At 47.5% G+C, this 27340-nt stretch overlaps 1 protein-coding gene across 4 annotated transcripts in view; it reads left to right on the plus strand.

Moving 5' to 3' along the window:
* The window catches only part of LARGE1 (LARGE xylosyl- and glucuronyltransferase 1), a 524894-nt gene that overhangs the window by 245554 nt on the left and 252000 nt on the right, over positions 1-27340 (plus strand). For all 4 annotated transcript variants that reach the window (XM_082740545.1, XM_082740542.1, XM_082740543.1 and 1 more), the window contains 2 exons: positions 1698-1780; positions 17655-17778. In XM_082740545.1, coding sequence (XP_082596671.1) covers positions 1698-1780; positions 17655-17778 — 207 coding nt within the window. The remainder of the gene's footprint in view (positions 1-1697; positions 1781-17654; positions 17779-27340) is intronic.

Raw genomic sequence — 27340 nt, forward strand, 5'->3', positions numbered from 1 at the left:
AGGAGTGACCACCGAAAAGGACTCCAGACTTTATCGGACGTTCTGGGCAGGGCAGGGGGGGTCACGTTTGTCTCGAATGGAGAAGGCTTAGATCCTGGTCATCAGAGATGGAGAGTTAATTGGTCTGAGGTGGGGTTGGGGCATAGGGTGTAGTTTAAAGATCTTTCAGGTGTTTCTGGTGTACTAGAAGGGTAAGGAATCTCTGTTCCCGAGGTCGAATCCCATCGGCCTGAGCCTGAGTTAACTCCTGGGTGATGTGGTGGGTGGGGTGGGGAAGAAGGCCTGAGAACCAGAGGTCATTGTCCTGAGAGCCTGCAGAGGAGGGACGAGGATACTAGAACTTCATTTTTCTTCTTTCCACCGGCTCCCCTGACCTCTTTCCCCCCCCCCCCCACTTTTTACTTTAAAGTAATTCTAGACTCCTAGGAAGTTTCAAAAGCAGTGCACAGTCAACAGAACTGAGTTTGGAACTAGCTGATTAGAGTGATGGAGGTTCCAGAAGCTGTGTCCTGGGAGCAAGGGCTGTGAGTGGTGTCATTAGGTGTAGGCTGCTGGAGGGAACGTGCTTGTCCTGCCGTCCTGCCAGGACAGAGCAGGCTGGGGCGGGTGTTAGGAGGCCGATTTCAATTCAGGGAAGGCTGCGCTTCCGTCAAAGATACTCCCAGAGGCATGAACCCTTCATTCATGAACTCATTCATGGACTTCATCCCAGCACTGTTCTGGGAGGCTAGATGACTTTCTGTATGGGACGGCCTAGAGCACGGGTTCTCAATCTTTGTCAGATTGCTGAAGCTTGGAGGGTAGCCCAGCCTGAGGGAGCCAGCCCTGCCTGGTAGCCTTGAGCACTCCCTTAAAGAGATAAGTGACTTCGTGTCCTGTAATTCACGGTGCAGCCCACTGGGGTGCCAAGGAAAACCCTGTTTGGGAAGCTCAGCTCTAGAGACCGACTCTGTTGTGATTGGAAGGCAGGGGGCCCAGCGCCGCATTCTGCTCTGGGTGTTACCCGCTCTGTACTCCATGACCTCCTGCAGGACGTGTTCTGGCCCTTGGGTTATTTTCCGTCCCCTCTTGCCACCACTTTCCCAGGTCGCCTGGGGCTGAAGGGCGGAGCCAGGGTTCATGTCCAGAGCCTGTGCTCTTGACTGCTCAGAGGAGGTGGGCCATAAGGTTCCCTTCCATTCTGCCAGACTTCACTTCTTGGGATGGTGTCCCAGCTGGGGCCCTTGTTACAGACGCTCCCTGGTCTCAGCCCAGCCAGGTGCCCCTACCCTGAGACGTCTTGCGAGAACCTTTCTAGCTTCAAGCGATTGCTTCTCAGTCTAAGATCCCTGACTGTCACTTTTTCCTTTCGGGATGTATTTCTTTCCTCTCTCTTGTCACCATTTGTCACTGTCTCCCAGAGTGGGGGTCGGGGACTCACTGTTTGCCTGTTTGAGCCGATCGCCCTTTCTCTCGTCCTCAAAATGTAATTGCAAAGAGCCTTAATGGTTTCCAAGTGATGAAAGCCCCATAAACCGATTAAAAAGGCCTTAATAAAACCGTCTCAAGTTATTTTCTGCAGCTGCAAACTATGTCCTTTGGTTTCTAACGACCCCCCCAAGAGATCGGGGTGATTTTTCTTTTCCACGTGGTCTGAAGCACCAGGAAGGGCCTCTTCCATCTGTCTGACCGCCTGCCCTGTGTTCTTTGCTTTTCAGACAATCCACGTTGCGATCGTCTGTGCCGGGTATAACGCCAGCCGCGACGTCGTCACCTTGGTCAAGTCCGTCCTGTTCCACAGGTAAGCGCAGCCGTGGTGCTCCGTGGGCTGGTGCAGAAGGCTTGGGCGCATGTCTTGTGTGTGACTCGTGCGTGTGACCGCGGCCTGTAGGCCCCCTCAGGGGTAGTGAGGTGCAGAAGAACGACATTTCTCATCAGTCATCAAAGCTGCTGTGAAAGTGTGATTTTTGTCTGAAACCTGGCAGAGAATTTTGTGTTAATAATGTTTAACAGCAACAATGAGGTGCTGTCCCACGTTGTTGAGGATTGTAGGTCTTAGACCTAACGGGAGCTTCAGGGACACTGCAGATTTGAGGCTTCCATCCCTTTGCTGGCCTTCCCTTGCCTGGCGGTCACCAGACCTCTCTGTGTCCACACCCCTGTGGACAGGTTGTGTGATGGACTGAACGTGTCCCCCTAAAATTGATATGTTGCAGCCCTCGCCCCAGTAACTCAGAATGTGAATTGTATTTGGAGGTTGGCCTTTAAAGAGGTAATTCAATCAAATTGGGGCATTACAAATACACTGTAGTCCTGTGTGACTGGTGTCCTGATACAGAGAGGGCATTGGGACACAGCCTCACACAGAGGACACGGGGAGAAGACGCCCACCTCCAAGCCCAGGAGTGGGGGCCTCAGGAGACCCCATCCCTGCCGGCACCTGATGTCAGACTTCAAACCACCAGAACCATAGAAACTAAGTTTCTGTAGTTTCTGCATGGTAGTCTGTTAGGACAGCTGTAGCAAACTCTAAAGGTTGCTTACTCTAGTCCGTCGTAGCCTGTTCTACATCTGGGCATTTCTAACCATCAGAAAGTCCTGCCTTATATGAAGCCGAAATTTTCCAACCCGTAGCTGATGTCTGTGGGTCCTAGTGGGTCCCCATGGAGACAGCCCTGCAAAGGATGGGTTCCTCCTCCACCTGGAAGTGATTCTGCCTCTCCCAAGTCATCTCTTACCCAAGTTAAACTCCTGTCATTTGCTTCTGCTTTTTGACAGGAACTTTCTTCTGTGTTTTCACTGTTCAGCTTGATTGATATCGAGACCTATTGGTGTATCCAGAATTGAGTTTGTAGTTCTAGCCAGTGTCTTTGGCTCTTTTCTAACATTCTTACCAAGGGTTTAGATGAAGCTTATCCATGGCTGTAGCCAAGATCCAGGAAGTCCTGAGCAGTAGAAACAGTGGTGAAAAGCTCTTAGAGCTCAATGAAACAAAGACCAATGTGCATTTACTGATGGTTGGTTCTGCTTTCTCTCCCAGACCCCACCACCCAGCCCCTCTGTGATGCACTTGCAGGTTCTCCCTCTCATATTGTTAATTCCATCCCTTTGTCTTTACCCCTGTTGTACCTGGCACCGGGGGTCTGCGCGTTCTCTCTCCTCCTCTTCCTTCTAGTCCCCACAGACCTGGCCTCTAAGGCCAGGTGATATTTCAGAAAGGCACATCTGATGTCTTCAAACTTTTCACTGGCTTCTTGTCATGGAGGGGAGAGAATCGAGCTTCTTGTCCACGGGACACAGACCATCGGGACCTGCTGTCATTCTCAGCATGCTTGCTCTCTCTTCCCCTTGCTGGGACTTGGCTCTCCAGCAACACTGACCTGCTTCTAGCTTCCACCGTCTCCTGGGTGTGCCCCGCCTGTTTCCCCGGTGCTGCTCTGTTTGTCCCTTGTCTCCCTCCTCCCTCCTCTTACCCAACTTCGCAAACTTCTTATCCTTTTAACAGAAGGCCCACCTGTACCTGAAAGTCTGGGCTAGGGCTCCCCTTCTCCCAGCCCATAATGCCCTGCAGCTTTCTATCACGGCACTCAGTACATTGTCTTTTATTTATTCACATTTGTGTGTTTAGTAGAATATGGGAGTTGTGGGGACAGAAACCATGCCTTATGTTTCTATATTCTCCATATCTTAGGGATGGACTTCACAAGTGTCCGATGCCCAGTCAATGTTTACTTGTTTAACTAGTGAATCTGGAAAGCACCATTAATCAATAACCTGAAGATATATTTATTCCACCAGTTAACTAATAGATATGCGTCAGACCTGGTGCCACACTCATGCCACTCTATACTGAGTGACTTTCAGCAGGTCCTTTTAACCCTTCAGACGTTAGTTCTTAGGTTATTTAACTTTTGCTGTGAATCTGTACACCCCAGAATTTAGTAGGTTGAGGACAAGATTTATTCGCTCCATTGTTTGTACTGAACTCATCCGGGCCGGTCTTTTCCGTGCTGATAGTCAGCAAGCAGATCCGCTCCCCACCCAGGAGTGGGGGGATTCCCTGCCTCCACCCCTCAAACCCAGAGTGGGGAAAGGAGAGAAATGAGTAATCACCAGGTCACAGAACAGTGTCAGCTAGTGGTAGGGGCTGTCCGTTCCCTCCTCTTAGCTCTGTGTGGTTGGCATCGGGATTCCAGCTGCACGTCGCAGGAGGGGATGGAAACACTGAATAAAGAATGACTAAGCGGGGCTCAACCTCATCTTCTGATTTAAAGTGAGAGGCTCTTTCTCTACCGCCATCGCCCCTGTGCTGTTTTTAAGACTCCTTGTACGGGTTCTTGCAGCCTTCATGTAATGCTTGAAACCAGGCGTTTTGTCTGCGAACACTGAATTAGACGAGTGGTTCTCAACCTTTTTTGTGTTTATTTCTTGCCACCACTAAAGAACTCTGGTCCCTCCTTGACTTGGTGGGGGCGGAGGAATGCCCCCTTTTTAGAAAAGAGTATTTGCATGATTACAGATAGTCACTTGTGCTATTTTCCATCATGGCAAATTTTAAAGCCATAAAAACATTCAGGTGTTGTTGGGCATAAATAGTATCACTGTTGCTTTTAGCTACAAATCAAATAATTTCAGTAGTTGCTGAAACCCTAAGGAATCCCATGGAGCATAAACTTTTACTCCTACAGTCACTGTGTAGCACAAAGATGTTACATTTAAAGAGTAGCAGTAGATTTATAATTGGCCGCTGATGGCATATCCACGCTTTCGTGGAGGCACTGGGGAGTTGAGAAGAAAGCAGATTCTTAGTATGCATTCGGAAAATTCTGCATGCCCCGTCAGGGACTACTTGATCTTGGTCCATGTGACCAGTTCAGTCCCTCCCATCCTTGAAATTCGACAGATGACCATGTCTGTGAATTGATGTGCTGGCAATCCTGACTTGAGATATCAAGACAAAAGGACTTTTGAAAGACTTTTCGCTCAGAAAGTCTGGCTATAAATAGCTTCATTGGTTTAGAAGCACATTACGGGGATTAACCAATATGTGATTATAAAATGCTTTGGCAAATGAAGTACCTTTATAATGCTAATAATAATAGAATAATAGTGGTAGGGTGCTTCTTTTGGCTTTCACTGTCAATTACAGCAATTAGATTTATTTTCCAGACAAGATTTTCAGCAACTTTTCATTTAAGGGTTGCTTTGTTACATCCAATCCTTTTTACTTCTGCAGTATACCTGGTGACAGTGGGCATGCTCTAGTTTAAAAGATCGTAAAAGAACGATACCCAGGTGCTCTTAACATACTCCTACCAGAACTGGAAATTGCCATAATCTTTTGGGAAAGAGATTTAATGGTGTCAATGCCCAAGACCTTGACCCTGTATGACTACTTCAGGGACTCTGTCCTTGAAGGATAATCCAGACTATCAGAAATGCTTTTATGACACACTGTTTATCATCCTAAAAATTTGAATAATACTTAGAAAACAGTAAGGCTAAGTAGTGGAACAGCCTTTTTTTTTTTTTTTTTAAGATTTTATTTATTTATTTGACAGAGATCACAAACAGACAGAGAGGCAGGCAGAGAGAGACAGAGAGGAGGAAGCAGGCTCCCTGCTGAGCAGAGCCTGATGCAGGGCTTGACCCCAGCACCCTGGGATCATGACCTGATCCAAAGGCAGAGGCTTTAACCCACTGAACCACCCAGGCACCCCGGAACAGCCTTTTGTAGTAAGCGGTTTGTATGTCTGAATGCGGACAAATTATATTTTCTATTTTACGATGTAAGGGACAACATAGTTGAAAACACATGCATGACATTATCCCACTATGTAAGCACAGGCCATGTGAACATGGTCAAAATACCAGTGGCAGAAAAACTGGCAGAGACCGTATTTAGAAATGGAGTTCTTTGTGTTGTGTGGGGAGAAGGAGAAATAAAGGTGAACTTGTTTCTGTCTCCTCTTAACGTGTGTTTTTGGTCATCTCATTACACAAGCATTGCGATGAAGGAAAAGGGTAGGTGAGAAAAACTAAATACAAAAATACATGTGAACGAGGGTTTACGTCATAGAAAATAGCACAGTATAGGCCTGTGTGCCCTCTACGGAAGGATGTTTAAAGAAAAATGGGGGGGGGGGCATAACTCCAACTCCCAATAGCAAATCAACTGGGAAGCATAGTTCCTCTTCAAGGAAACGGAGCTTTTTAGTGAACAGAGGAAAAAATAAAATTACTTAGCAGCTAGGTGTTTACCTCCTGGGCAGGAAGGTGGGCCAGTTTGTAAAAATTTAATATTTGTTTGCGAGGATGATCATCTTATTCTCACACTCCGCAGCCCTGTTGGCAGGAGGAAGCTGGGTGATTTGCCTTACTTTGCACATCAAGCAGCTGGGTTTTTTGATTGTCTGTTTTTTTAAACTTCACTTTTGCCCCTGAAGAACACGGAGGATAAAACAGCGTATTTGTGCCTAGCATCTGCCTCTAATTGTGTTATTGCTTATTCAGGCTTCAACTTATTGAAGAAGCCGTTTCTAGATTGTGATGGGAAGAACCTAGGATTTGAATAAAACAGACAAACAGAGATAGGCTCTGTACTTTCTAGAGCTTTGGTTTGTGCTCTAACCTCTCTGTCCCCTAACCTCTGACTGTCATCAGAGATAATCTGTGTGAGACATTTCTCGGTTTTGTGTATTGAACAAATACGAACCTAGCTGTCTATTCTAAGTGTTTTTCAGATATTAATGCATTTCAGATATTAATGCATTTCATGCTTCCATGACTCCATGAGGTGAGAACTATAATTATCCCCATTTTACAGACAATGAAGCTGAGAATCCATAGATTAAGTCGTAGCTCAGGGCTGCAGAGAGGATGCTAGAGCTGGCTTTGTATCCAGTCGAACTTCAGAGTCTGAGCTCTCCATTGTAAAAAGTTACTATTTTGGGCGCCTGGGTGGCTCAGTGGGTTAAGCCTCTGCCTTCGGCTCAGGTTTTGATCTCGGGGTCCTGGGATCAAACCCCACTCGGGCTCTCTGCTCAGCAGGGAGCCTGCTTTCCCCCCCCCTCTCTCTCTGCCTACTTGTGATCTCTGTCAAATAAATAAATAAAATCTTAAAAAAAATTTTTTTTTAAATCTTTTTAAAAAAAGTCACTATTTTGAGTATCATTATTATTTTTTCTATTTTGAATCATCGTTTTGGGTGACCCAGTAGAGAATTGGTATCATTACTGGGATTTCTGTCATCATCCCTTCACCAAAGTGTGTATTTTTGAGGTGCTGAGCATGAAGTAAATAGTGGTTTTAAAGGCTTGGGAGGGGTTGGCTCTGTCGGTTGAGCCTCCGACTCTTGATCTCACCTCTGGTCTTGATCTTAGCTCTGTGAAGTGGGTAAGTTCATTAGTGGTGAACACAATCAACTTAAGTTGATTGTGGTGATTAATTCACAGTATAAACATATATAGATATATCCTCTTTAATGTTTATAATATATTTAATGTGTACCTTAAATTTATACAGTTTTTGGCAATTACACCTCAGGAAAGTTAGGGAAAAGCGAAGGTGCCGTGGGCATGTGATGTCTTTGAACAGGTAAGGAGGGCATCTATGCGATTTGGTCCTGCAGGTACATAAGACCAAAGACAACTGTTCTGTGTAGTTCAGATACCAGCATCCCGTAGGCCATCGTGTTTGATCTTCATCCCAGTCTGGTACAGTACATGCCCTTATCCCCACAAATGGATGAGGAAACTGAGGCTCACAGAGGTTCAATAGCTTGTTCAAGGTCACAGGGGAGTCCTTGATACTCCTGGGATTCTAACCTTGGCTCTCTCAAAGCCTGGAGGCCTTTTGATTGATTGATTGATTGATTTTTGAAAGTTGCTCTGTTCTTCCCCCATGGAAAGCTTTTCTGCTGTGATACTCACTTGTCCTTGAATCTTCCCACATTATGGGTACCACTTGTCTGCCCTCAAACCAAGAGCTCACACCAAAAAACCCTCCTTCTGGCCGCTGTGTTTTTCTGCAGTGAGTTCTATTAAATCTCTAAGTGTAACAGATTCACTGAGCATTGGAGGTGCTGTCACAGCCTCTTTCTTTTTCTAAAATTGCAGTTCCATTGTAAACTTAATAATTAAGGATTATTTCAGCTCAGATGTCCCTGTATATTTTAATAAAAGCAGACCCTGGATTGCCCTGTAGGGGCTGTGGCACATTCCTGACAAGATAAGAACGGAAAAGCAGGGAGAAAGCTGGGGTTTAATCATCTTTGCTCTCTGTATTACCATATTTATTGCATCCCAACCTGGAACAGGGGAGCAGTTAAGGAAACCAGAGGCAGCAGGAGCATCGCTCATTATGAGCAAAGTCTGCAGGCCCTTCCGAAGATAAAACATGCACTTGCCTCTTTCTTTGTTGTCAAAGTGTGATCTGGTCTGAATATAGACCAGACTTAATGTCTGTATTGTTCAGACCCCGGCAGGCTACGGGGCACCTGTTGTATATGAAGGTGTGCTGGCCCGCTCACGTAGAAGCCTTTTCTCTTGGGCTTAAAGCTGCGCTCCCAAAATGCATATAATTGGTGACTGGTATAAAAGACTATTTTAGGTGTTGTACAGAAATAAAATTAAATAACATCAAATCCTGTATCAAGAAAATTATCTTTTTTTTTTTTCCCCCGTGAACAAGAAGAAATTCTGAAGATGTTTTTATCCCTCCCCTGGTGCGGTTCAGTTGGTGTAAATATGTCCGTAACATCTGTCTCTCGCCTGCTAATCTCCCTGTGAACAGAAGAGAATAGGTGGGAAGCTCTTGGCCTTTGGCTGATTTTGGAATCATTAAAACTATTTCTTACCTTCCCGAGCGAGGAAGTGATTTTAAAAAGAAGACTCAGAAGTCACACATGGAGGATGAAATAGCCTCACAGTTAGCTCTGAGTTCTGAGCTAGAGGACGTTTTCTCAAACGCGGGCCTGCTAGGATGTCCTTTCACATGTGGGCACAGTCAGGCTTTTCTGTCCTTATTAGTGGGGTTTCCCTTCCAGTAGAAGCCAGCCTTGACGGCGGCCGGCCTTCCCAACATGGCGGACCATTCGCTGTGCAGCGCAGCTCCCCAGGCAATGGAGCCCAGAAACCCCTGAGCAGACCAGACCGGGTCTCTTCCGTCCCCCAAACTCACAGGCCACTTCCCAGCTCCGGCAAATGAGTGAGCATTGGAATTTAATTCACATTCTGTAACAATCACTCTTCACATGTGTGCAGTCTGTTGGTTTTTAGTATTTGCCGACTTGCCCAGCCCTCACTGCTCCCTGATATTAGACTGTTTTCATCACCTCACTAAGAACCCTGTTGTATCCATGAGGAGTCGCTCCCCGTTTCCCCCTTCTTCGATCCTCTGGCAGCCTCCCTCATCTTTCTGATCCTGTAGATTTGATTATTCAGGACATTTCATGTAATGGAGTCTTACACAGTTTAGTCTTTCGTGATGGCTTCTTTCGCCGGGCACCATGTTTTCAAGGTCCGTCCGCTTCATGGCAGGTGGTGGTGTTTCATTTATTCGTGTCACCGGTAATACTCCAGCGCCTGGCTTGACTGCGTTTTGTTTATCCACTCATCACGTGGTGGTCACTGGGGTCGTTTCCATTTCTTGGCAGTTACGGATAATGCTCCTGTGAAGGTTTGGGAGCAAGCTTTGCTGTCCGACTAGGAATGGGACTCCCAAGGAGCTCAACAGTGGTGACTTTATTTACGCTCAATTTTGGAAGAGACCCCCAGGACCAGTTTCCCAAAGCGGCTACATCATCTTTCAGTTGCACAAGTAGCAAGCGAGGGCTCCAGTCTCCCCACATCCTCACCAACACTTGTTGTCGTCTTAGTTTAGCCACTTCAGTGGCTGTGAAGTGCTCCTTTGTGGTTCTGATTGGCCTTTCCTCATGTCTGATGTTGCTGATCGTCTTTTCTTGTACTTACTGGCCATCTGTATATCCTCTTTGAGAAATGCCTGTTCAAATCCTTTGCTTAGTTTTTTTTTTTTTTTTAAAGATTTATTATTTTTAGAGTAAGAACTGTGCGACTGGGGGAAGAGAACCATCGAGTAGACTCCGTTGAGCGTGGAGCCCAATGTGGGGCTCGATTTCACGATCTGTGAGATCATGACATGAGCTGAAGCCAAAAGTCGGATGCTTAACTGACTGAGCCACCCAGGCGCCCCGCCTTTGCCCAGTTTTTAATTAGCTTACTTGTCTTTTTATTGTTTGAGGTGTAAAAGATCTTTATGTATTAAGGTTACAGTTCCCTTATCAGATAAATCCTTTGCAAATATTTTCTCCGATTCTGAGGTTATCTTTTCTGTTTTCTTGATGGTATCCTTTGAAACATAAATGTTTTTAATTTTGATGGAAACCAGTTTATATTTTCTTTTATGGTTTGTGCTTTGGGCTTTGTGCCTAAGAGACATCGCCAACCCAACGCTAAAACTTTTACTCCCACATTTTACCAAAGTGCCTTTACTCGTAACACCGGGTAACTATGTTAGACAGGATATTAACTTGTCATATAATTATTAACTTGTCTGTTTATTTATTCTTTCAATAAATAATTACTGGGTGGTTATATCTACAAGGGACTAGTGAAATCTGGGGATAAGGTTATTCACAAAACACGATTCCAGTGCTAAGACTCCTTCAAGCAGGGAACAGAGACGTGAATTGTCAGTAGACGATAGCATCCCCCAGTGTTTTGAGCCTGGAAATCTGTGGGAGGCACAGGTAAGGGCATGTGACCTAGCGCAATGGCTTCCTCAATGCCATGGTGTCTAAATTGACCAGGGAAGACTGGACACAGTTAGCAAGGCAATGTGAAGGTGGTCCTGCTCCGGAGAGAGACAGCACACACACAAGCCTGCAGGAAAACTTGATTAATCTCTGACATTGCACCCATGGTTAGGCACTGGCCAAGCACTGGGGTTGTAGAGAGAGAAAACAAGAGGACAGGTGCATTGTTAAAGTAGAGAATCTCTGCCCTACACAGGTCACATTCTAGGAGCGGGCAGGAGATAGACCTTGAGATGAATTATAGAGATTACCAATACTAAGAAGTGCTAAGAAGAACCAAACAGAGCAGCGTCGTGGGGGAGCCATAGGGAGGGCACTTTGCGTGGAGCGGCCATGGAGGGCCTCCCTGAGGAAGTGGCCCTTTATTCCTCAGGAAGGAGAGGAATTTGGTCACATGCAGGTCTGGGGAAGAGAATGTTGGACTGCAGGTTGGCTGGAGGAGGGAGGAGGAAGACATGAGTTTGGAGAGGTGGACAGGGTGAGATTATCAAAGATCCTGTTAGCTCCATGAAGGAGGCTGGACTTTACCCATCATACATTGAGCAGGGGATTGTGTGATCATTTTGGAGGGAGTTTAGGGCTCACAGGACAGAGGATCTGTTGGTGGAAGCCAGCTCAGAGACAAGGGGAGAAGGGGTAAATATATTCATGAGGTCTCACCAGAGAGCAGATACACTCATTGTGCTAACATTTATTAAGTCCATATTCCTTGTGGATCACCGTTCCAAGTGCTTCATACATTTTAACTCAATCTGATTGTAACAACCCCATTTTGCAGATTCTGAAACTGAGACTCCAGAACTACCATGCTTGCCCTATGTCATATCGTTAGTTCATTGACAAACAAGAGAAGCAGCAGCCAGGCAATTTGGCTTCAGAGACCTGTTTGTACTCACCAGACTAAGCAGCCTCTCAGGGCAGGGGATTAATTAGCTGGGGAGGGAGCCCTGGTCATGCTCCTGTTTCTAGCTTGTAAGGCTGGACAAACGGTGTGCCCTTAACCTTGGCAGGGAATTCGGGAGGACGGACATGTGTTCGGGCCCCTATTTATCATGCCTGGGGTGGTTTTGGGGGGCTGGGCTACACCAGCGGATGACAGATCAATGTCTGTCCCTATGGCGTTTACATTCTTGAGGAGAGACAGGTTACTAAGCAGCCCCACACATTTTTAGTCAACCTGGGGTTAGAAGAGTTGTAAGTAGGTCCTCTTGATTCTCAGTGGCCCGTGGGCACGAGGCTACGACCATCCCATTGGTGGTTGGATTTCTAGATCAAAACTTGAGGGGAACATTCTGGCTTACATAGAAACTTGAAGCAAAGTAGTCTGGGCAGTGTTTTCCAGTGCTTTTGTTGTGGGCCCGAGAGGGGCCATTGACAGGACCCACCTTCTCATGGTGACGCCCAAAGTGGAGGTTAGCAGAGCTGTTCTGGACATTCTGCCTCATGGCAGTGAGATCAAGCTGCAGTGGGTTGTTGAGACTGTCCATGAAGTGGCAGGGTCTTAGTGGTCCCCTGTGCCGGGGGTCTGGTGTGTCCACTGATCGAGCGTTTTCCTATTCTTCTGATGAGGCACACGGACTCCTTTGACAACGCAAACATCTCAGTTTTTCCTTAGAGATGAGCTAAGCGTTTCTCTGGATGCCCCATTCTGGGGAGATGCTTGAAATAGACCAGAGCAAGGACTTGTAAGGGGAAAGCCTCACACACATGCCGGCAGCATCCTCCTCCGTGGGCCTTTTCCTCTTTCCATGCTGGTCCATCTTCTGCTCTGTGGTTAGATGAACGTCCCAAATTACAACTTTGATCTCCTTCCTGCTCAGCACCCAAATCTCATCTGGCTCTCTTTTTCTTAGTTAATGAAAGTCGTGCATCTTAAGAAGTCACTCACTCTGGCCTTGCCTGCTGTTAGGACTTTGACTTTTTCTTTTTATTTTCCTGATTCCTGGCATGCAGTAGGTGTCCAATAAATGTACCTGTAAGATCCACCCAAAGAATACTGCCGTTCTTCTTAGACATGCTGTGTACTTTCCTGCCTCTGTTCCTTCCCTTCTTCCGTCACATCCTGCACGATGCCTTCCTCCATCTTCCCATCTCCTCTCATCCAAGGGTCTGGTTTAATTGCCACATAGTACGTGCAGACATCCTAGACTCTGCACTGTCGAGAAGCCACCTCTTGCACCCCTGTGACTTTGTGCATGTCCTTGCAGAGCCGTCATGGAGAGTTGTGCAGGTTGTTTACCATCCAACTCAGGGGTGCCCTTCACTTACTGTCCGTATCAGTCTGTTTAGATGGCTCTCCGGGAGGTGTGCCATTCCCAAACTTTGCAGTCACGTGAGGTGGCCCAGTGTTAGGGCACACCCATGTTCCAGTGTTTGTGTAGTTATTTGCATTCTCTCCGTGTTTCTGCCAGATTGATAGCTGCACCGAGAGAGGAAAGTGCCAGCTCCTGCGTCACCTAAACCCCCCCTCATGCCTCTGATGTACTTACTGCTTCATAGCTCTTTGTTGCATATTTCTTCATTCAACTCTTTTTTTTTTTTTTTTGGTTTATGGATGGAGGAACTAATTGAAATTACTTCATTTGAAGCGTGATGCAAAGCAGTCGAGAAAATCACAGTTTCCTAAGTTAGCACTGACAGTGGTTATCCTGGTCTGCTCGGGCTGCTATAACAAAATACCTCAAGTGGGTGGCCTCATGGACCACAGAAACTTATTCCTCACAGTCCTGGAGATTGGGAAGTCTGGGATCATGACATCAGCGTGGTCTGATGGTGGGGGGAGAGGAGGGACTGCTTTCTGGTGACAGACTGCCAGCTTCTCTCTGGGTCCTTCTATGACGGAGGGAGGGCGGGAGCTTTCTAGAGAAAAGAGCCTTTTTTCTAAGGACACCGATCCCTTTCAGGAAGCTTCCACCCTCGCGATCTAATCACTTCCCAAAGGCCCCACTTCCTGATACCATCACCTGAGGGGTTATGAATTTGAGTGGGGGCAGGGCACAGACGTTCAGACCACACCGGTGGTTCCCATACATGAAAATCCTACACACCAGGCACTTCATGTTGTATCACGGAATCCTTACCGTGCAGTACTGTTTACCTCCTGTTAATGTTTCTGATCTGAAGATCAACAAATTGAGGCCTCAGAAGATGAATGAGCTGCTTGTGGTCACTCGGTTAGTAGTTACGCAGCCAGGGCTCCGACCCAGACGTTCTGAAGCAGCGAGCCCCTGCTCTGCCCCACTGAGGCAGAGAACCGTGACGTTAGTGGGGGCCTAGAAGGAGGGGCTTTGGTCTCCTTTTCCTGTTGCACAAGTGTTTCTTGAGCACCTGTTACATGCCAGGCTCTCTTCTGGGCACCAGGGATGGAGATGAGAACATGGTTTCTGTCCTCAGAGACCTCACAGTAGAGACAAGGAGCCGCGTGTTTGAAAACGTGTCATGGTATCATGCTACAAATGGTGGGCAGGTGTGGGGGCGCCTGGGTAGCTCAGTGTCGGACTCTTGATCTCAGCTCAGGTTGTGAGTTCAAGGCCCACACTGAGCTCCAGGCTCGGTGTGGAGCCTACTTTAAAAGAGAGAGAGAGAGAGAGAGAGAAAAGAAAGGGTATTCATGTTTTTCATAGGAGGTGCCAAGTTAGCAGGAAAAAGGGGCCAGGATGAGCTCAAAGAAGGTGTCTGGGAGGAGCTAACTTGAGAAGGGAAGTCTGAAGAGGAACAGGAACCATGCAAACTCTAGGCTGGGCGGTGAGTATCCTCTGGAGAGCACGCACACGGGAAGACAGAGACAGGCACACAGCGTGATCGTGTTGGAATATACGTAGCTTGGTCTGTTTGGTATTGTCACTCTGTGTCTAAAATTATGCATTCCTCCATTGTGGATATGCAAACTGGCAGTTATAAAGGCTTTCCTTGGTCCATTCTCGATGCATAAGACTCCACTGTGGCTCCTGTGGGGGGTGGGGAGGCTTGGTGGTGTCAATTCCGGGCCAGAGGCCAGTGACTCTGACCAGCTGCCTTTCACTAACCCTTCAGGTAAGTCACTGGCTGATTAGTACACGACCACTAATCGTCACTCAGGCCAACCAGTAGCTTCTTACAGGGAGGCTTCTAATAGGGCTTCCAAGGAACCTGTGCCCCTTCCCTTGAATAGAGATAGCTTAATGGGGGAATTTGCAGTGTTCAGCCATTGGGTCCCACGGAGAAACTCTGCAGTCCTGACTGTGTCTTCTATTTATTTATCCTGTTTCTCAGCCTTGAGCACCTGTCATGTGTATGGTGGGTTAGCCTTGGATGCTGATTGCCTTTAGGTCTAGACTTATCCACTCAGCTCCGCCTGGCTTTGCCACCCTCACCTTAAACTTGGTGCTTCCAATCCCAAACCCCTCATCTTCCTCCATTGTGCTGCTTTTCCTCTCGCCTCCCCTGTCCTAGAGACATCACCACCAACCCAGGAGTCACAGTGTCCCCTTCTGCTGCTTCTGCTTCATTTTCCCCCTTATCTAAGATCTCTTTTCCTGAAATCCTGCTAGGTGTTTCTGCCTCCAACATGGCCTTTGATCAGATCCTCATTTCACATTCCGCCAGTCTCATCTTCCACCTGATGTGTGCGCCTCTGCTCCCCTGATCTGTCCGCTGTCCATCCCTCACCCATCCGTTCGGTCCTTTTATCGAGCTCCTCCCGCATTCTCGGCACAGAGCTAGATTACGAGGTGATAGCCCAGAGCATGGCTGGCATGGTCCTTGACCTCCCTGAGCTCACAGTTAAGTGTGGATCTAGACAGGACAACAAGCGATCAAAACCGACGGGTGGGTCCATGGTGCTGCAATGACCCTCTGTTAGGAATGGGTCAGCATGGGTAATCAGGGAATGGGTAGGCATGGGTACCCTGAGCCAGGCATGGGTAGTCAGGGAAGGACTCTAGGGAAAAATGATGGCAGACCTCAGAACTAGGAGCTGAGTAAGAGATAGATGCCTGCTGCAGAGAGTGAAGGGTAGGAGGAGAGGGGGGCCAGGTCATGAGATCTGTAAGGGCAGCAGTGGTTATCTTACCTTGTCCCCGGCATCCTGCTCATCTCCCAGCAAGTAGTAGGTGCTCAGTGAGTCCTTACCAAATGAGCAAATGCAAGGTCACTTACAGAGCAAGTTGAAGATGCGAAGTCTCAGGTGAAGAGCGGGCGTGGGAAGCCGAAAGAGGGTCTGTGTCTCTAGAATAGGGCTGGGGAGAGGCTCAGGAAGCTGAAAGCTGAGAGGTGAGCTACATTGCTCCCCACGCCTCGCTGATGAAGTCAGGACTGTTTACTTGGGTGTTTGCTGCTTTCTGCACTCTCTCCTCTCCTCCTCCGCTGCTCTGACCCTAGAGTCCCAGCTAACCACTTCTCCCCACGCGCTGCCGGCTCGCCCTGGGCTCAGGCTGTAGAATCCCAATACTCTCCTTGCATTGTGTCCGCTTTCCCTTTGCTTCCTATCAAATTCCTGTATCTTTTAAGACACAGCTTCCCCAGCTCCTGACCCAGTCAGAATTAACCCCCTTTTTCCCTTTACTCCCAAAGAGCATTGTGTTGTGTTGTGATTGTTATCAACATTATGTTGATAACATAAAATTATGTGTTTATATCACACTGTGGGTCCTCTGTCCCTCTAACGAGCATGAGCTTCCTAAGGTCATGAGAACCAGGTCATTTGCATCTGTAGATTTCCCAGAGACACTCATTTGTGATATTACAGTTGATGCTGTTATTTCTGCCTGCTCGGTAGTATATATCATAGAAGAAGGCATATCTGCTGTTTATGGTCCTGTGTTCATTTTTGATAGGCATTATATATTAAACTTATCTAATTGACACGGTAGCCTGATAAAGAGATTTTTCTCAACATTTTGCAGAATGAAGCAGCAGCAGTGGGAGGGAGAAATGACATGTCCCAAACCCCCACTAATAAATGCCACAAGTGGGATTTGGGTCCATTTCCATTTGATTCCAGAAGCTTTGCCCTGGTGTCATGCTGCCTGGTACTTTGGGTGCTCCCCCAGTAACGGCTGGTTGAGGTGAACCAATAAAAGCTGTAGGAATATTCAAAGTGAGGGCAAGCTGGTGCTCAGTGATGGGGGGGTCCCCAGTGATGCCATCTTGGGTGCCTGGGTTTCTTTGGGGAAGAATAAGTAGAAAACAGAACTCCGTACCGTGCTGTAGGAGAAGTATCTTGTCTGTTGCATTCAGCTGGTCTGAAGACTTAATTCTCTGTCCATGTGCTCCTGAAACTAATGCCTAAACATGTAGGTAGTAGAAATAAAGGGTTGTCCACGTTGTTTCATAGGCTCTGTTGAAGGTTTTTAAAGACACAATATGCTAGTAACAGGTTCAGTGTTTGGCTTGAATGGAGTGTTACCAACGGTTTGACCCTGTCTGAAATCCTCCGGTGGGATGAGACGCCTGCTCTCCTTTTCGGCCCTGGCGTCCTGGTTACCAGCAAGCATTGGGTTGGTAACACGCATGACATCCTTTCACAGGTGCTCTTCGAAACTGACCACGTGGGGCGCCTGGCTGGCTCAGTGGGTTAAAGCCTCTGCCTTCGGCTCGGGTCATGATCCCAGAGTCCTGGGATCGAGCCCCACGTTGGGTTCTCTGCTCAGCAGGGAGCCTGCTTCCTCCTCTCTCTCTGCCTGACTCTCTGCCTACTTGTGATCTCTGTCTGTCAAATAAATAAATAAAATCTTAAAAAAAAAAAAAAGAAAGAAAGAAAGAAAGAAACTGACCCCGTGTTACAAATTGGTAAGAATGTGGGTTTGCATCCGGAACTCCCTCGCTTGTCCCTCCTGACTCCTCTTCCCCCCACTTCTCACAGGCGGAACCCCCTGCATTTCCACCTCATTGCCGATTCCATCGCGGAGCAGATCCTGGCGACGCTCTTCCAGACCTGGATGGTGCCTGCCGTGCGCGTGGACTTCTACAATGCAGATGAGCTCAAGGTACGGGCAGCGAGGTTGCCTCCCCGAGCTCCTCGGGCTGGATGCTTTTCTTGGCTTTGGTCCTGTAGACTGGAAGTGGCAGCAATCTCAGCTTTCAGCTAGGAATGGCCAGGCTGTTTGCCACCCAGATCTGATGTTACTCTGGAAGGCATCCAAGGGGCCACTTCCTCAGGACAGAGTACATGCTGGTCTGGGCGGTTCTGGCCACCCAGGCTTTCTTTAGAGGGGGAGGCCATTGGCCTGATATGCATCTGAAAGAGGTCTGCAGTGGCTTTGCTACCCAGGGAGCTCAGTACTGAATTCAGCCTCAGAGGGGCCTGGGTTTTAATTTGTTGTAGTGTCATTTACTCATCTTAAGATACAAAGTAGTTAATCTACATCTTTGTTGTATCTTTTTTCTCATCAGTAAACAGGTGATTATAATACCAAGCTCATGGGATAATGAGCAGGCAGAAGTGAGAGGATGTATGTGAATGTGCTTTAAAAGATTATACTGAGTAAATACTGAACATTGTTTTGGAGTAGAAGGTTTCACCGAATGAGACTCATTTGATCATACCATTTTCTCGCCTAAAATATATCTGTAGTGCCACATTGCCTGGATCAGGGTTGAGATCACAGTCTCAAGAAGTCCTGCTTCTGGTTCTTGACTCTTCCTGTCTCATCTGGGTCCTTCCTGGAAAGTCGTTCTGTTACTGAGCCCTAGAAAACCACCTCCGGTCTCTGCTCTCTCTCTCCTCCGTTTGAGGCTTTGCTTATGCTTTTCCTTCTAGCGAACACACCCTTCCACCTACTTTGTCATCGCTCCTATTCAAGGACTCTGCTGCATTGCACTTCCTCTGAGAACCTCCCTGACCTCTCCAGGAAAGAGGAGATCTTTGTCTGTCTACTGCTTTAGTTTAGAACCTTTTTTAATGGGAGAGGGGGGAGGGAGCACATCTCGCTCTTCTGATTGCTGGTGCACAGTTGGTCCCCTGTAATGCTTATGGATTTAACAAATGGCTGTTGTTAGAGGAACATGTAACTTTGCAGAAATATGTTGATGGTGTATCTCCAATCACCTTGGGAAGGACTAAACACCTAGGCATGAGGCTGATTCTAGCAAATTGCTTGTTCCAAATCTCATAAAGCCATTATCTTTTCATTTCAGAGCCATAACATTTTAAATAGATCACAGAGATGCCGGCCGGAGTTTCTGATTTTCCCATATTTCAGACTCTGAGGTTGATCGAGATGTTCAGAATTTAGCATTTGGGGATTGTCGTGGTAATTTGTGTGCCATTCCAATCTATTCTGAGCTAAAATTGATTAACACTCTTAAAAGGGAAAAACAAAATTTAGCAAATTGCTACACTAATTAAGGTGAAAGCAAGCCTCTCTGTCTCCCAGGGTCTCAGCGCCAACACAGTAGGGAAAAGCAACGGGAGGGGGAGGCGCAGCGCCCAGCACGTGGGACCCTTCTGCCTTCTTCCTCACTCTCCTTTTTGGGGCAATCCTGTGTCCTGCCCCTTGCACGCCTGCAGCCTCTACTTTTTTTAAGAAAACACAGAAGTGGTTCAGCAGAACCCCAAGTTCACTTCCTGGCTTGCCATTGAGGAGCCATCTGATCTGGGCTCTGAGCCTTCACTGCAACATGTGTTCAGTGGATGACATGGTGACAGCCACCAAGGCAGGGACTAAACTGAGTAACTCCCGTGAAGGCCCAGCAGCATCTGAAAGGCAGCAGGTCTTTGAAAATGCCCCACTCCCCTTTATAGCCAAGACAACATAGTATTAAAATGCTCTTAGGGCGCCTTGGGCGGCTCAGTTGGTGAAGCGTCTGCCTTCAGCTCAGGTTGTGATCTTGGGGTCCTGGGATCGAGCCCTGTAATTAGGCCCCCTGCTCAGTGGGGAGCCTGCTTCTCCCTCTACCCCTGCTTGTGTGCATGCGTTCTTTCTCTCTCTCTTTCTCTCGCTCTCTCTCTCTAATCAATCAATCAGTCCATCATCAGTCTTTTAAAAAACGCCCTTGAAATCCACGGACAGTTGGGAGACTAAAGAAGTTAAGGCACCCAGGGCTATAATCTGCTCCGGGGAACCCTGGGTCTTCCCTTGAGGTCTTGCCGGGCACTGGGTGGGGAGGCAGAGGGATGGGTGCTCAGACTCTGACATGCCCACTTTCATGCAGGAAGACCAGCTGTTCGTTATTTTATGTCCTGGATTTTTATCCATTCAAATGGGAGATTTCATGGCTTAAAAAAAATAAGAAAAAATACAGTCAGATGTGTTCTAAAGAATATTGTCTCCAGGGTCCCATCCTCTAATGTGACCTTTGCTACTGACCACCCCCTCCAGGGTCCCGAACACCTGCATCTCATTTCCCTATCAGTGAAACACCCGTATCGTGCCATCCTGTGTCCCTGAAGACTCTCATCAGAATCCTGTAGGGACAGTGAGTAGGAAAGCATTTTGGAAACACGATGTTGCCGTACTTGACGGTCAAAGCAGTGATGACTGATACAGAATCCAGCTGCGCAAACCCCAAACCACGATCCGCCCAGCTGCCACAGCCAGAGCCTCTCCTGGTTGTATCCCTGCCGTCTTCCTACTGAGCAGCGCTCCAGAACCGAGACTTCGTCCCCCACGTCTGTCCGTCCCAACTGCCCTCCAGCTCCCCTGTCACCATCCCTCTCTAAGCGTTTGTGACCTCTGCCCAACAGTTTTGGTCCAGATGAGTCTTTTCTGCTCTGCTCATTCATCCCCCAGATGGATTCCCTGTCGGCAGCCTGCACTGGCTTCCCCAAAAGCATGCCCCGCCCTGCCATCCCCCTTTCCCGTGCATAAAAGCCCTCCGTGGTGTCCCCTGCTCCCATTAGAGACCACGGCCCTGAGTGGCATTTTCTTGCGCTTTCTGGCTCCTGCCTCCCTCGGCTTCATCTTTTGCCTGCATGTGCCATTACGCACACACTAGATGTCTCCTCCGTTCTGCCCACCCCCCACCCCACTCTGCCCTTTCCTCCCTAACTGCCAGGGGGCTGCTGGTCTCTTAAACTCTGTTCCCCAGTTGGCCTCCTCTTCCCCATTGCTAGGCAATTCCGTGTTCTTTTGCTTAAGCCACATTTACTCTGAGAAACCTTCTGTGCATTCGCTGTCTCGTAGGGGATCCTTTGTTGTGTGTTCTCCTAGGATCACGCACCTTTCCTCAGTGACCTCAACGCCGGGTGTGATCTTTCATGCCTTTGTGGAATACGCTGGTACATGTCCGTCCCTCCCCTAGATCATCGGCTCCAGAAGGGCAGAGAGAGGTCTGCTTTTTATCACCGTTGTATCTTTAATGCCTAGTGTGATGCCTGGCCTATGAAAATATTTGCAAAATGATGATCGACGATAAACTCAGAGCTGGTCCCTAAGAGTAATAATAAAGCCATTAGGAAGTGTTTCTTGATCACTGTCAGGCCTCACCACATTCCTGAGGCCCGTTGTGCCTTGGGGCACAGGCAGCCAGCCAGCAAGCTGTCTACCAGTGACCCTGCAGGGGCATAAATAAGGTAGCTCCATCTGTGCTACCCCGTGGAAAGTCCCAGGAGCAGCCCTGGGACAGGTGAGTGTCTTCCCGTGAATACACCAGAACGCCATCCATTCGCTGACGTTAGCAAAGGAGGAAGAACAGGAGAGGAAAGGGCTCGTGCTGGGTTCCGTGGTTGCGTTCAGGAAGCGTGTCCGACGGTACCCTCGGCAGACACACATGAGGGCCTCCCCCATTGGGCACCGAGAAATCACTTTTGTATGGCTGTTGGAAATGGCATTTCTCAGAAACATGCCTGGGGGCCCCCTGTTGTATCTGTTAGTGTTGGAGAATGGGCTGAGAGGGGCGAGGAAGTTTACGAGGGATTGGTGCGTGATTAAAAATGAGCCACAGGAAGTCCGCAGCAGACTGGTGTGCCTCTCTCGGTAATGACCAATTAGTGTAGATTTGCAAATAGCGATCCTCAGCTAGCTGGTCTCTGCGGCCTGTGAAAAGCTCATTGGTCTTCCTGATGTTTGCAGGACCCATTCGTTTCTGGCCTCCAAGTCCCCATATCAACAGGCTACCAGGATGGAGAGGGTCTTTGTGCCGAACTCTACTGAAGACGTGTAGCTGCCGTCAGCAGGGGGGAGGGGAGCCTTCTTTTCATGGGGTGCTTTGTGGACGGCGGCATGCTGTTCCTCCCCCCTGACGACAGCCCTCTGGGATGGGCTGAGAAGTTCTATTACCTCCGTCTCACAGATAATTTATAAATTGAAGCATGGAGTTGAAAAGTATTTGCCCAAGATCAGGCAGCTCAAAACACGAAGGCTTCTATTTAACTTTTCCCTCTCCCAACGAAAGGCTGTGAGATATGGGATTGCGTAATTCAGGAGCCACCGGGAGGTGGAGCAGATCTGGGCTGCAGCCACTGTGGGACCAGACGGCCCCTGTTCAGCGGGCTTGAACTCAGAATTCCTGCTTTCAAGGCCTCTGGACCCAATTAAGCTGCTGCGTAACGTGGGTTATTTATGGGGCACCTTGCTTCCTGGGTTTTACCTGCTGCTTTTCTAGAATGCTTGCAGCTCTGTGGGGCAGGAGCTGCTATTATCCCCACTCTGCAGATACGGAGCCTGAGGCTTGGGGAGGTTAGTTAATCCCAAGTCATGTATATACCTCGTAGGTGGCAAAGCCAGAATGAAAACTCAGAACCACCTCACTTCATAATCCGGGCTCTCGTACATTAGATTTCCCTCACTGTGGCCTGCTTTTCCTATTTTTTTTTTTTCTAAAGATTTATTTATTGATTGGAGAGAGCATGCGGCCATGAGAGGGAGAGGGGCAGAGGGAGAGAGAGAATCTCCAGCAGCTCCCCACTGAGCATGGAGCCTGATGCAGGGCTCGGTCCCAGGACCCCAAGATCACGGCCTGAGCCAAAACCAAGGGTCAGACATCCAACTGACTGAGCCACCCAGGTGCCCCTATGGCCTGCTTTTAGGCTGGGACACCGTAATTGCGTCTAGACCAGGGTCCTCTAAGCCCTCGGTGGTGGTTTTCTTCCCCGGTCGTTGCTGAAGAACAAATGGGTTAAGCATGACCCTTTATTCAAGGCCCACTGGGGGCAGAGCTTCCTGCTGTAGATAAAAGGACGCTAGACTCAACGTTGCTGAGGTTTGGGATGGCCCCATCACTTCCACCCAAGGTCTTCTTCCAAATGAAATAGGCACTCTCTGGACGGTCTCCCTCGAATCAGCAATACCCACCCTGTCCGTTTTCAGACTAGACCCTGCAGCCCAGCCAGCTTTTGATGTTGCCCAGTGGGCCCAGAAAGTCATTCCTGTGCCATCCGCTGGGGTGAGGCTGATTCCGAGCTTGTAACAGGAGGTGGCTAGGGCAGGGGCTGTTTCAGGATTCCCCTGTCCAGCTAGGGTGTCCTAATTTATCTGCTTTTCTCTCAGACCTGATGCTGTTCGTTATCAGCATCAGAAAGGTTATGAAGTGAGATTCAGGGCAATGGCTGCAGAAAACATTAATGGCTGACTCTAAAAATTGGCCTCCCACTCCTACTCCGTTGCCTTTGAGCCGTTCTCTGTGGAGTATTGCAGACGCTCTCTTTAGATGCCCACCGCCCTTCTGCACCTGCTGTCCTTTGGGAGACATACTTCCATTGTTCCTCCTACGAGGGGGCTAGGTAAACTGCCGCCTGCCCTGTTTCCCAGGGGGATGTGCTTCCTAAATGGTGGACATTTTCAGTTAGGAGAGACTGATGCAAACAGGAAGTCATAGGGTTTCAGGGTCTGAAAGAAGCCCCATAAAAATACCTTTGGACAGGGTGCCTGGGTGGCTCAGTTCATTCTGCTCAGTTTATGATCCCAGAGTCCTGCGATCAAGTTGCGCATCGGGCTCCCAGCTCCATGAGGAGTCTGCTTCTCCCTCTGACCTTCTCCTCTCTCATGCTCTCTCTCATTCTCTCTTTTTCTCAAATAAGTAAACAAAATCTTCAAAATAAAAAATATCTGCACAGAGGAGGCCGAGGGGAAGTTAAGAATTTTCCAGGATCATTTCATATGTGATCCTTTCCAACACAGTCCTCTTCCCGGAACTGAGCCTGGGTGTTTTGATTGTGGGGCCTGAGCTCTAGTTCAGAGGTCTCACACTTGACAGTTGGTGAATTTCCCATGCAATCACCAAATGCCCCCAATGGGGCAGGGGCAACAGGTTCATTAGGCGTGGACTGCCGAGGCAGGAGAGGAGTCCCAAGACGTGTCTCACAGAAGACACGATCTGCTCTAAGACGCCTGGCAGAAGAGTGAGGAGCGACGTGAAGAATGTGTGACCTTTGGAATTGTCTTGTGCGGCTTCACTAATAATACGTAGTAGTGAGAGTAACACACATTGCTCAGTTGTCTTTTTAAAATCGTTACCTCTAGCCCGTCTTTACTGGTGAAGGTTAAATACGGAAATGAGGTGTCTTAATGGAAAGCACACAGTGTTGGTATACAGTAGGCACTCAAATTCTGTGTTTGTTCTTTCTCTTTCCCTAGGTGTAAAAATGGCTATGATTAACCTCTTAAATCTTCGCTCTTATTACTTCTCTCTTTTTTGGGGTCCCAGGTTATATAGGAAGGCTGGTTGGGGTTAAATACTATGTCCAGGTCTGGGAAAGTTACTATTCTCCTACCCTTTATTGTTTTTCTTGGGCCCTGGATTATGCATGTGGTTTGTGACTCTGAGGGCTGGTTCTCTAAGACCAGCAATGCACCTCTGCCCTTTGCCACAGGCCCTTCTCTCTTGGATAACAAGGGTGAGATCATAGAATGGGCATGGATGAGTGGAATGCATCTGAAAACGTATCTCGAAGGCTGGCCATTGGCTTTTAAATATCACACATGGAAAATTGTAAGCAACCAACAGAAAATTGTAATCTGCATTAGAAAAGGATCTTTTCTGTGTCAGTTGTACAATTCACTTTATACATGGGGAAGTATTTCTTTGTATAATGGTGTGTCCTAATGAATGGGCCCTGTCTCCTTTTGAGAATCATAGAATCTTAATTAGGAAGGAACTTGGCATTCATTTGGCATAACCTTCCACTTTCTTCTATAATATTCTATATAAATGGTCATTAATCTTCCGCTTTTGAATACTTTCAGAGATAAGAGACCATTACCTCCCAAAGGACCTTGTTCCATATTTAGAAACTCTATTAGAAATATTCGCCTTGTGCTGTACTGAAATCTTTTATCTTTTTTGATTCCCCCGTTGGTCCTGAGTATTAATAAAGACCAAATGCAAGTGTGTATATCATTGTCTATTCACTTATGTTCCTTCCCACTAGACTGTGAGAGCAGGAGGGCAAACCTATAACTTTTATCTCCATGCCCAGCTCCTAGAACAAGACCCAGTCAAAAGTGGCTCCTAGAAATGCATGGGTTCTGTGCCTTGGGGCTGCAGGGTGAGTCAACCTGATGTTTGCAGACCAGCAGATCCACTAAGCCTCCACTCGTCTCCGGTCCTTCAACCGTATCCCAAACGGCAGGGCTTGGAATCTAGCTGACACTTAAATAGATCTTGTGACGTTTCTGTGTAGTACATGGTTTCCACGTTGTTGCCTGCCTTGACTGTGCTCCCGTCTGACTCTGTCTCCTCTGCCTGCTCTTCTCTGTGGGCTCCGGAATACAGCAGGTGTGTTGGATCTCCGTACCTGATGTGCCCCATCAGGAGCTATAATGGGCCTGGGCTCAGATACTTACACACACTTAAGGCAAGGAAGTGTCCCCTGATCCACGTATCTTTTCCCCATCCTGAACGTTGATCTCTTCCATTTTCATGGCCGTGGGCCCTTAGTTTGTACTTCATTCCCCTTGATAAAGAAGGAAGTGCTTTCGTGTACCGTATTTGACTGTGTCCTCAAGAATCCCATGCTGTCTAAACGGCACCTGTTTTCTTATATGAATAAGGCATTACCAAGGGATGGGGCAGAGGGCTGCTATACAGAAGGAGGACTGATTCCAGAGTCTACTTCTTTTAGCTTTTAATGCAGTGCTCTTCCCTTGGACCCAAAACCATACCTATCCACGATGTGAATTGGAAACCAACATCAGTGATTCAAAAATGTGGTTACAGGGATGGATTTTGAAATCTAAGCTGGACCAAAATAAAAAAAAAAAAAAGAAAGAAAGAAAAGAAAAGACCCAGATGTATTTGATAGCAGAGTAAACTGGGAATTTGAAGGTTAGGATATTTTCCCAGTGAGAATAAGAGACTTCATCCACATGTTTTCAAAGGATAATAAAACGCTGGGTTTGGGGAGTGAAGTGTTAGAGCTCTAGTGTTTTAGAGGAGGTACATTTTTTGACATGTGTTACCTGGAATGGAGTGGCTGAAGTGGTGGGATGAAAATTTAATGAAAATTTGGAGCTCCTGGCACTTGAAGGCGAGCATGTTGGGTGGTTCATCCACAGAATGGTGAAACCCGAGAAGAATTTTCAAGAGGCCAGGAGAATTCTCCACGTGCAGATCAAAAGGCACCCCTACAATCCAGGCTACATGGGCAATAAGTTGCCTACATCAGGGGATACCATAGGAACATATTTGAGTTATGAGGATTAAACAAAAAAATCCCTCCTTTAAGAATAATAATAACTCTCATTAATAAGAACTGATTATCTGCCAACATAATAGCTTTACATGCATAATATTATTTTATCCCCACAGTAAGCCTTGAGGTTAGTATAATTATTCTCACCCATTTCCACATAAGGAGATGGAATCTCAGGAAAGTGACTTGTTGAAATTAGTCAGCTTTGTGCACCAGAATATGACTGTAAGTCGTCCCACTCTTCAGCAGCACTGTCTGCTAGAAATGCAGTGACGAATCACAGGTATAATTTTGAGTTTCCCACTGGTCACATTTCCAAAGGCACAATGAAACAAGTGGCGGGAATTTTAATAATAGCATTTTATTTAAACCTATATATCCAAAATTTTATCATTTCAACAGGATCAGTGTTTTAAAAATTACTGAGGAGATATTTTATGGACTTCTCCTCATACTGTCTTCAGTAGCAGTAAGTGTATATATATATATATTTTTAGATTTTATTTATTTATTTGACAGAGAGGGATTACAAGTAGGCAGAGAGGCAGGCAAAGATAGAGAGGGAAGCAGGCTCCCTGCTGAGCAGAGAGCCTGATGCAGGGCTCGATCCCACGACCCTGGGATCTTGACCTGAGCCGAAGGCCGAGGCTTAACCCACGGAGCCACCCAGGCACCCTAGTCAGTGTATATTTCAGGCACTAATGCTTAGATAGGCTGCATGTCAAGGGCTCCGTGGCCCCATGGGGTTGGTCGGTGGTGATGGGGGAGCAGTGAAGCCTAATTTCGGAAGCTCCACCCTGATGCAAGGCCAGAGAGTAAAGAGACACCTGTCTTTGAAAAATAAAAATTCTGCCTGAGCCTTTTTGCTGTAATAATGGATGTCCTTAGAAAATGTCTACAGCCCTTTTGAGCGGAGACCTCAGAACACTAGCCATGTTTTCTCATGTATAAAGAGAACAGAAGATGACATTCCACGC

This window comes from Mustela nivalis (assembly GCF_964662115.1).
Source record: "Mustela nivalis genome assembly, chromosome: 7".
Lineage (NCBI taxonomy): Eukaryota > Metazoa > Chordata > Mammalia > Carnivora > Mustelidae > Mustela > Mustela nivalis.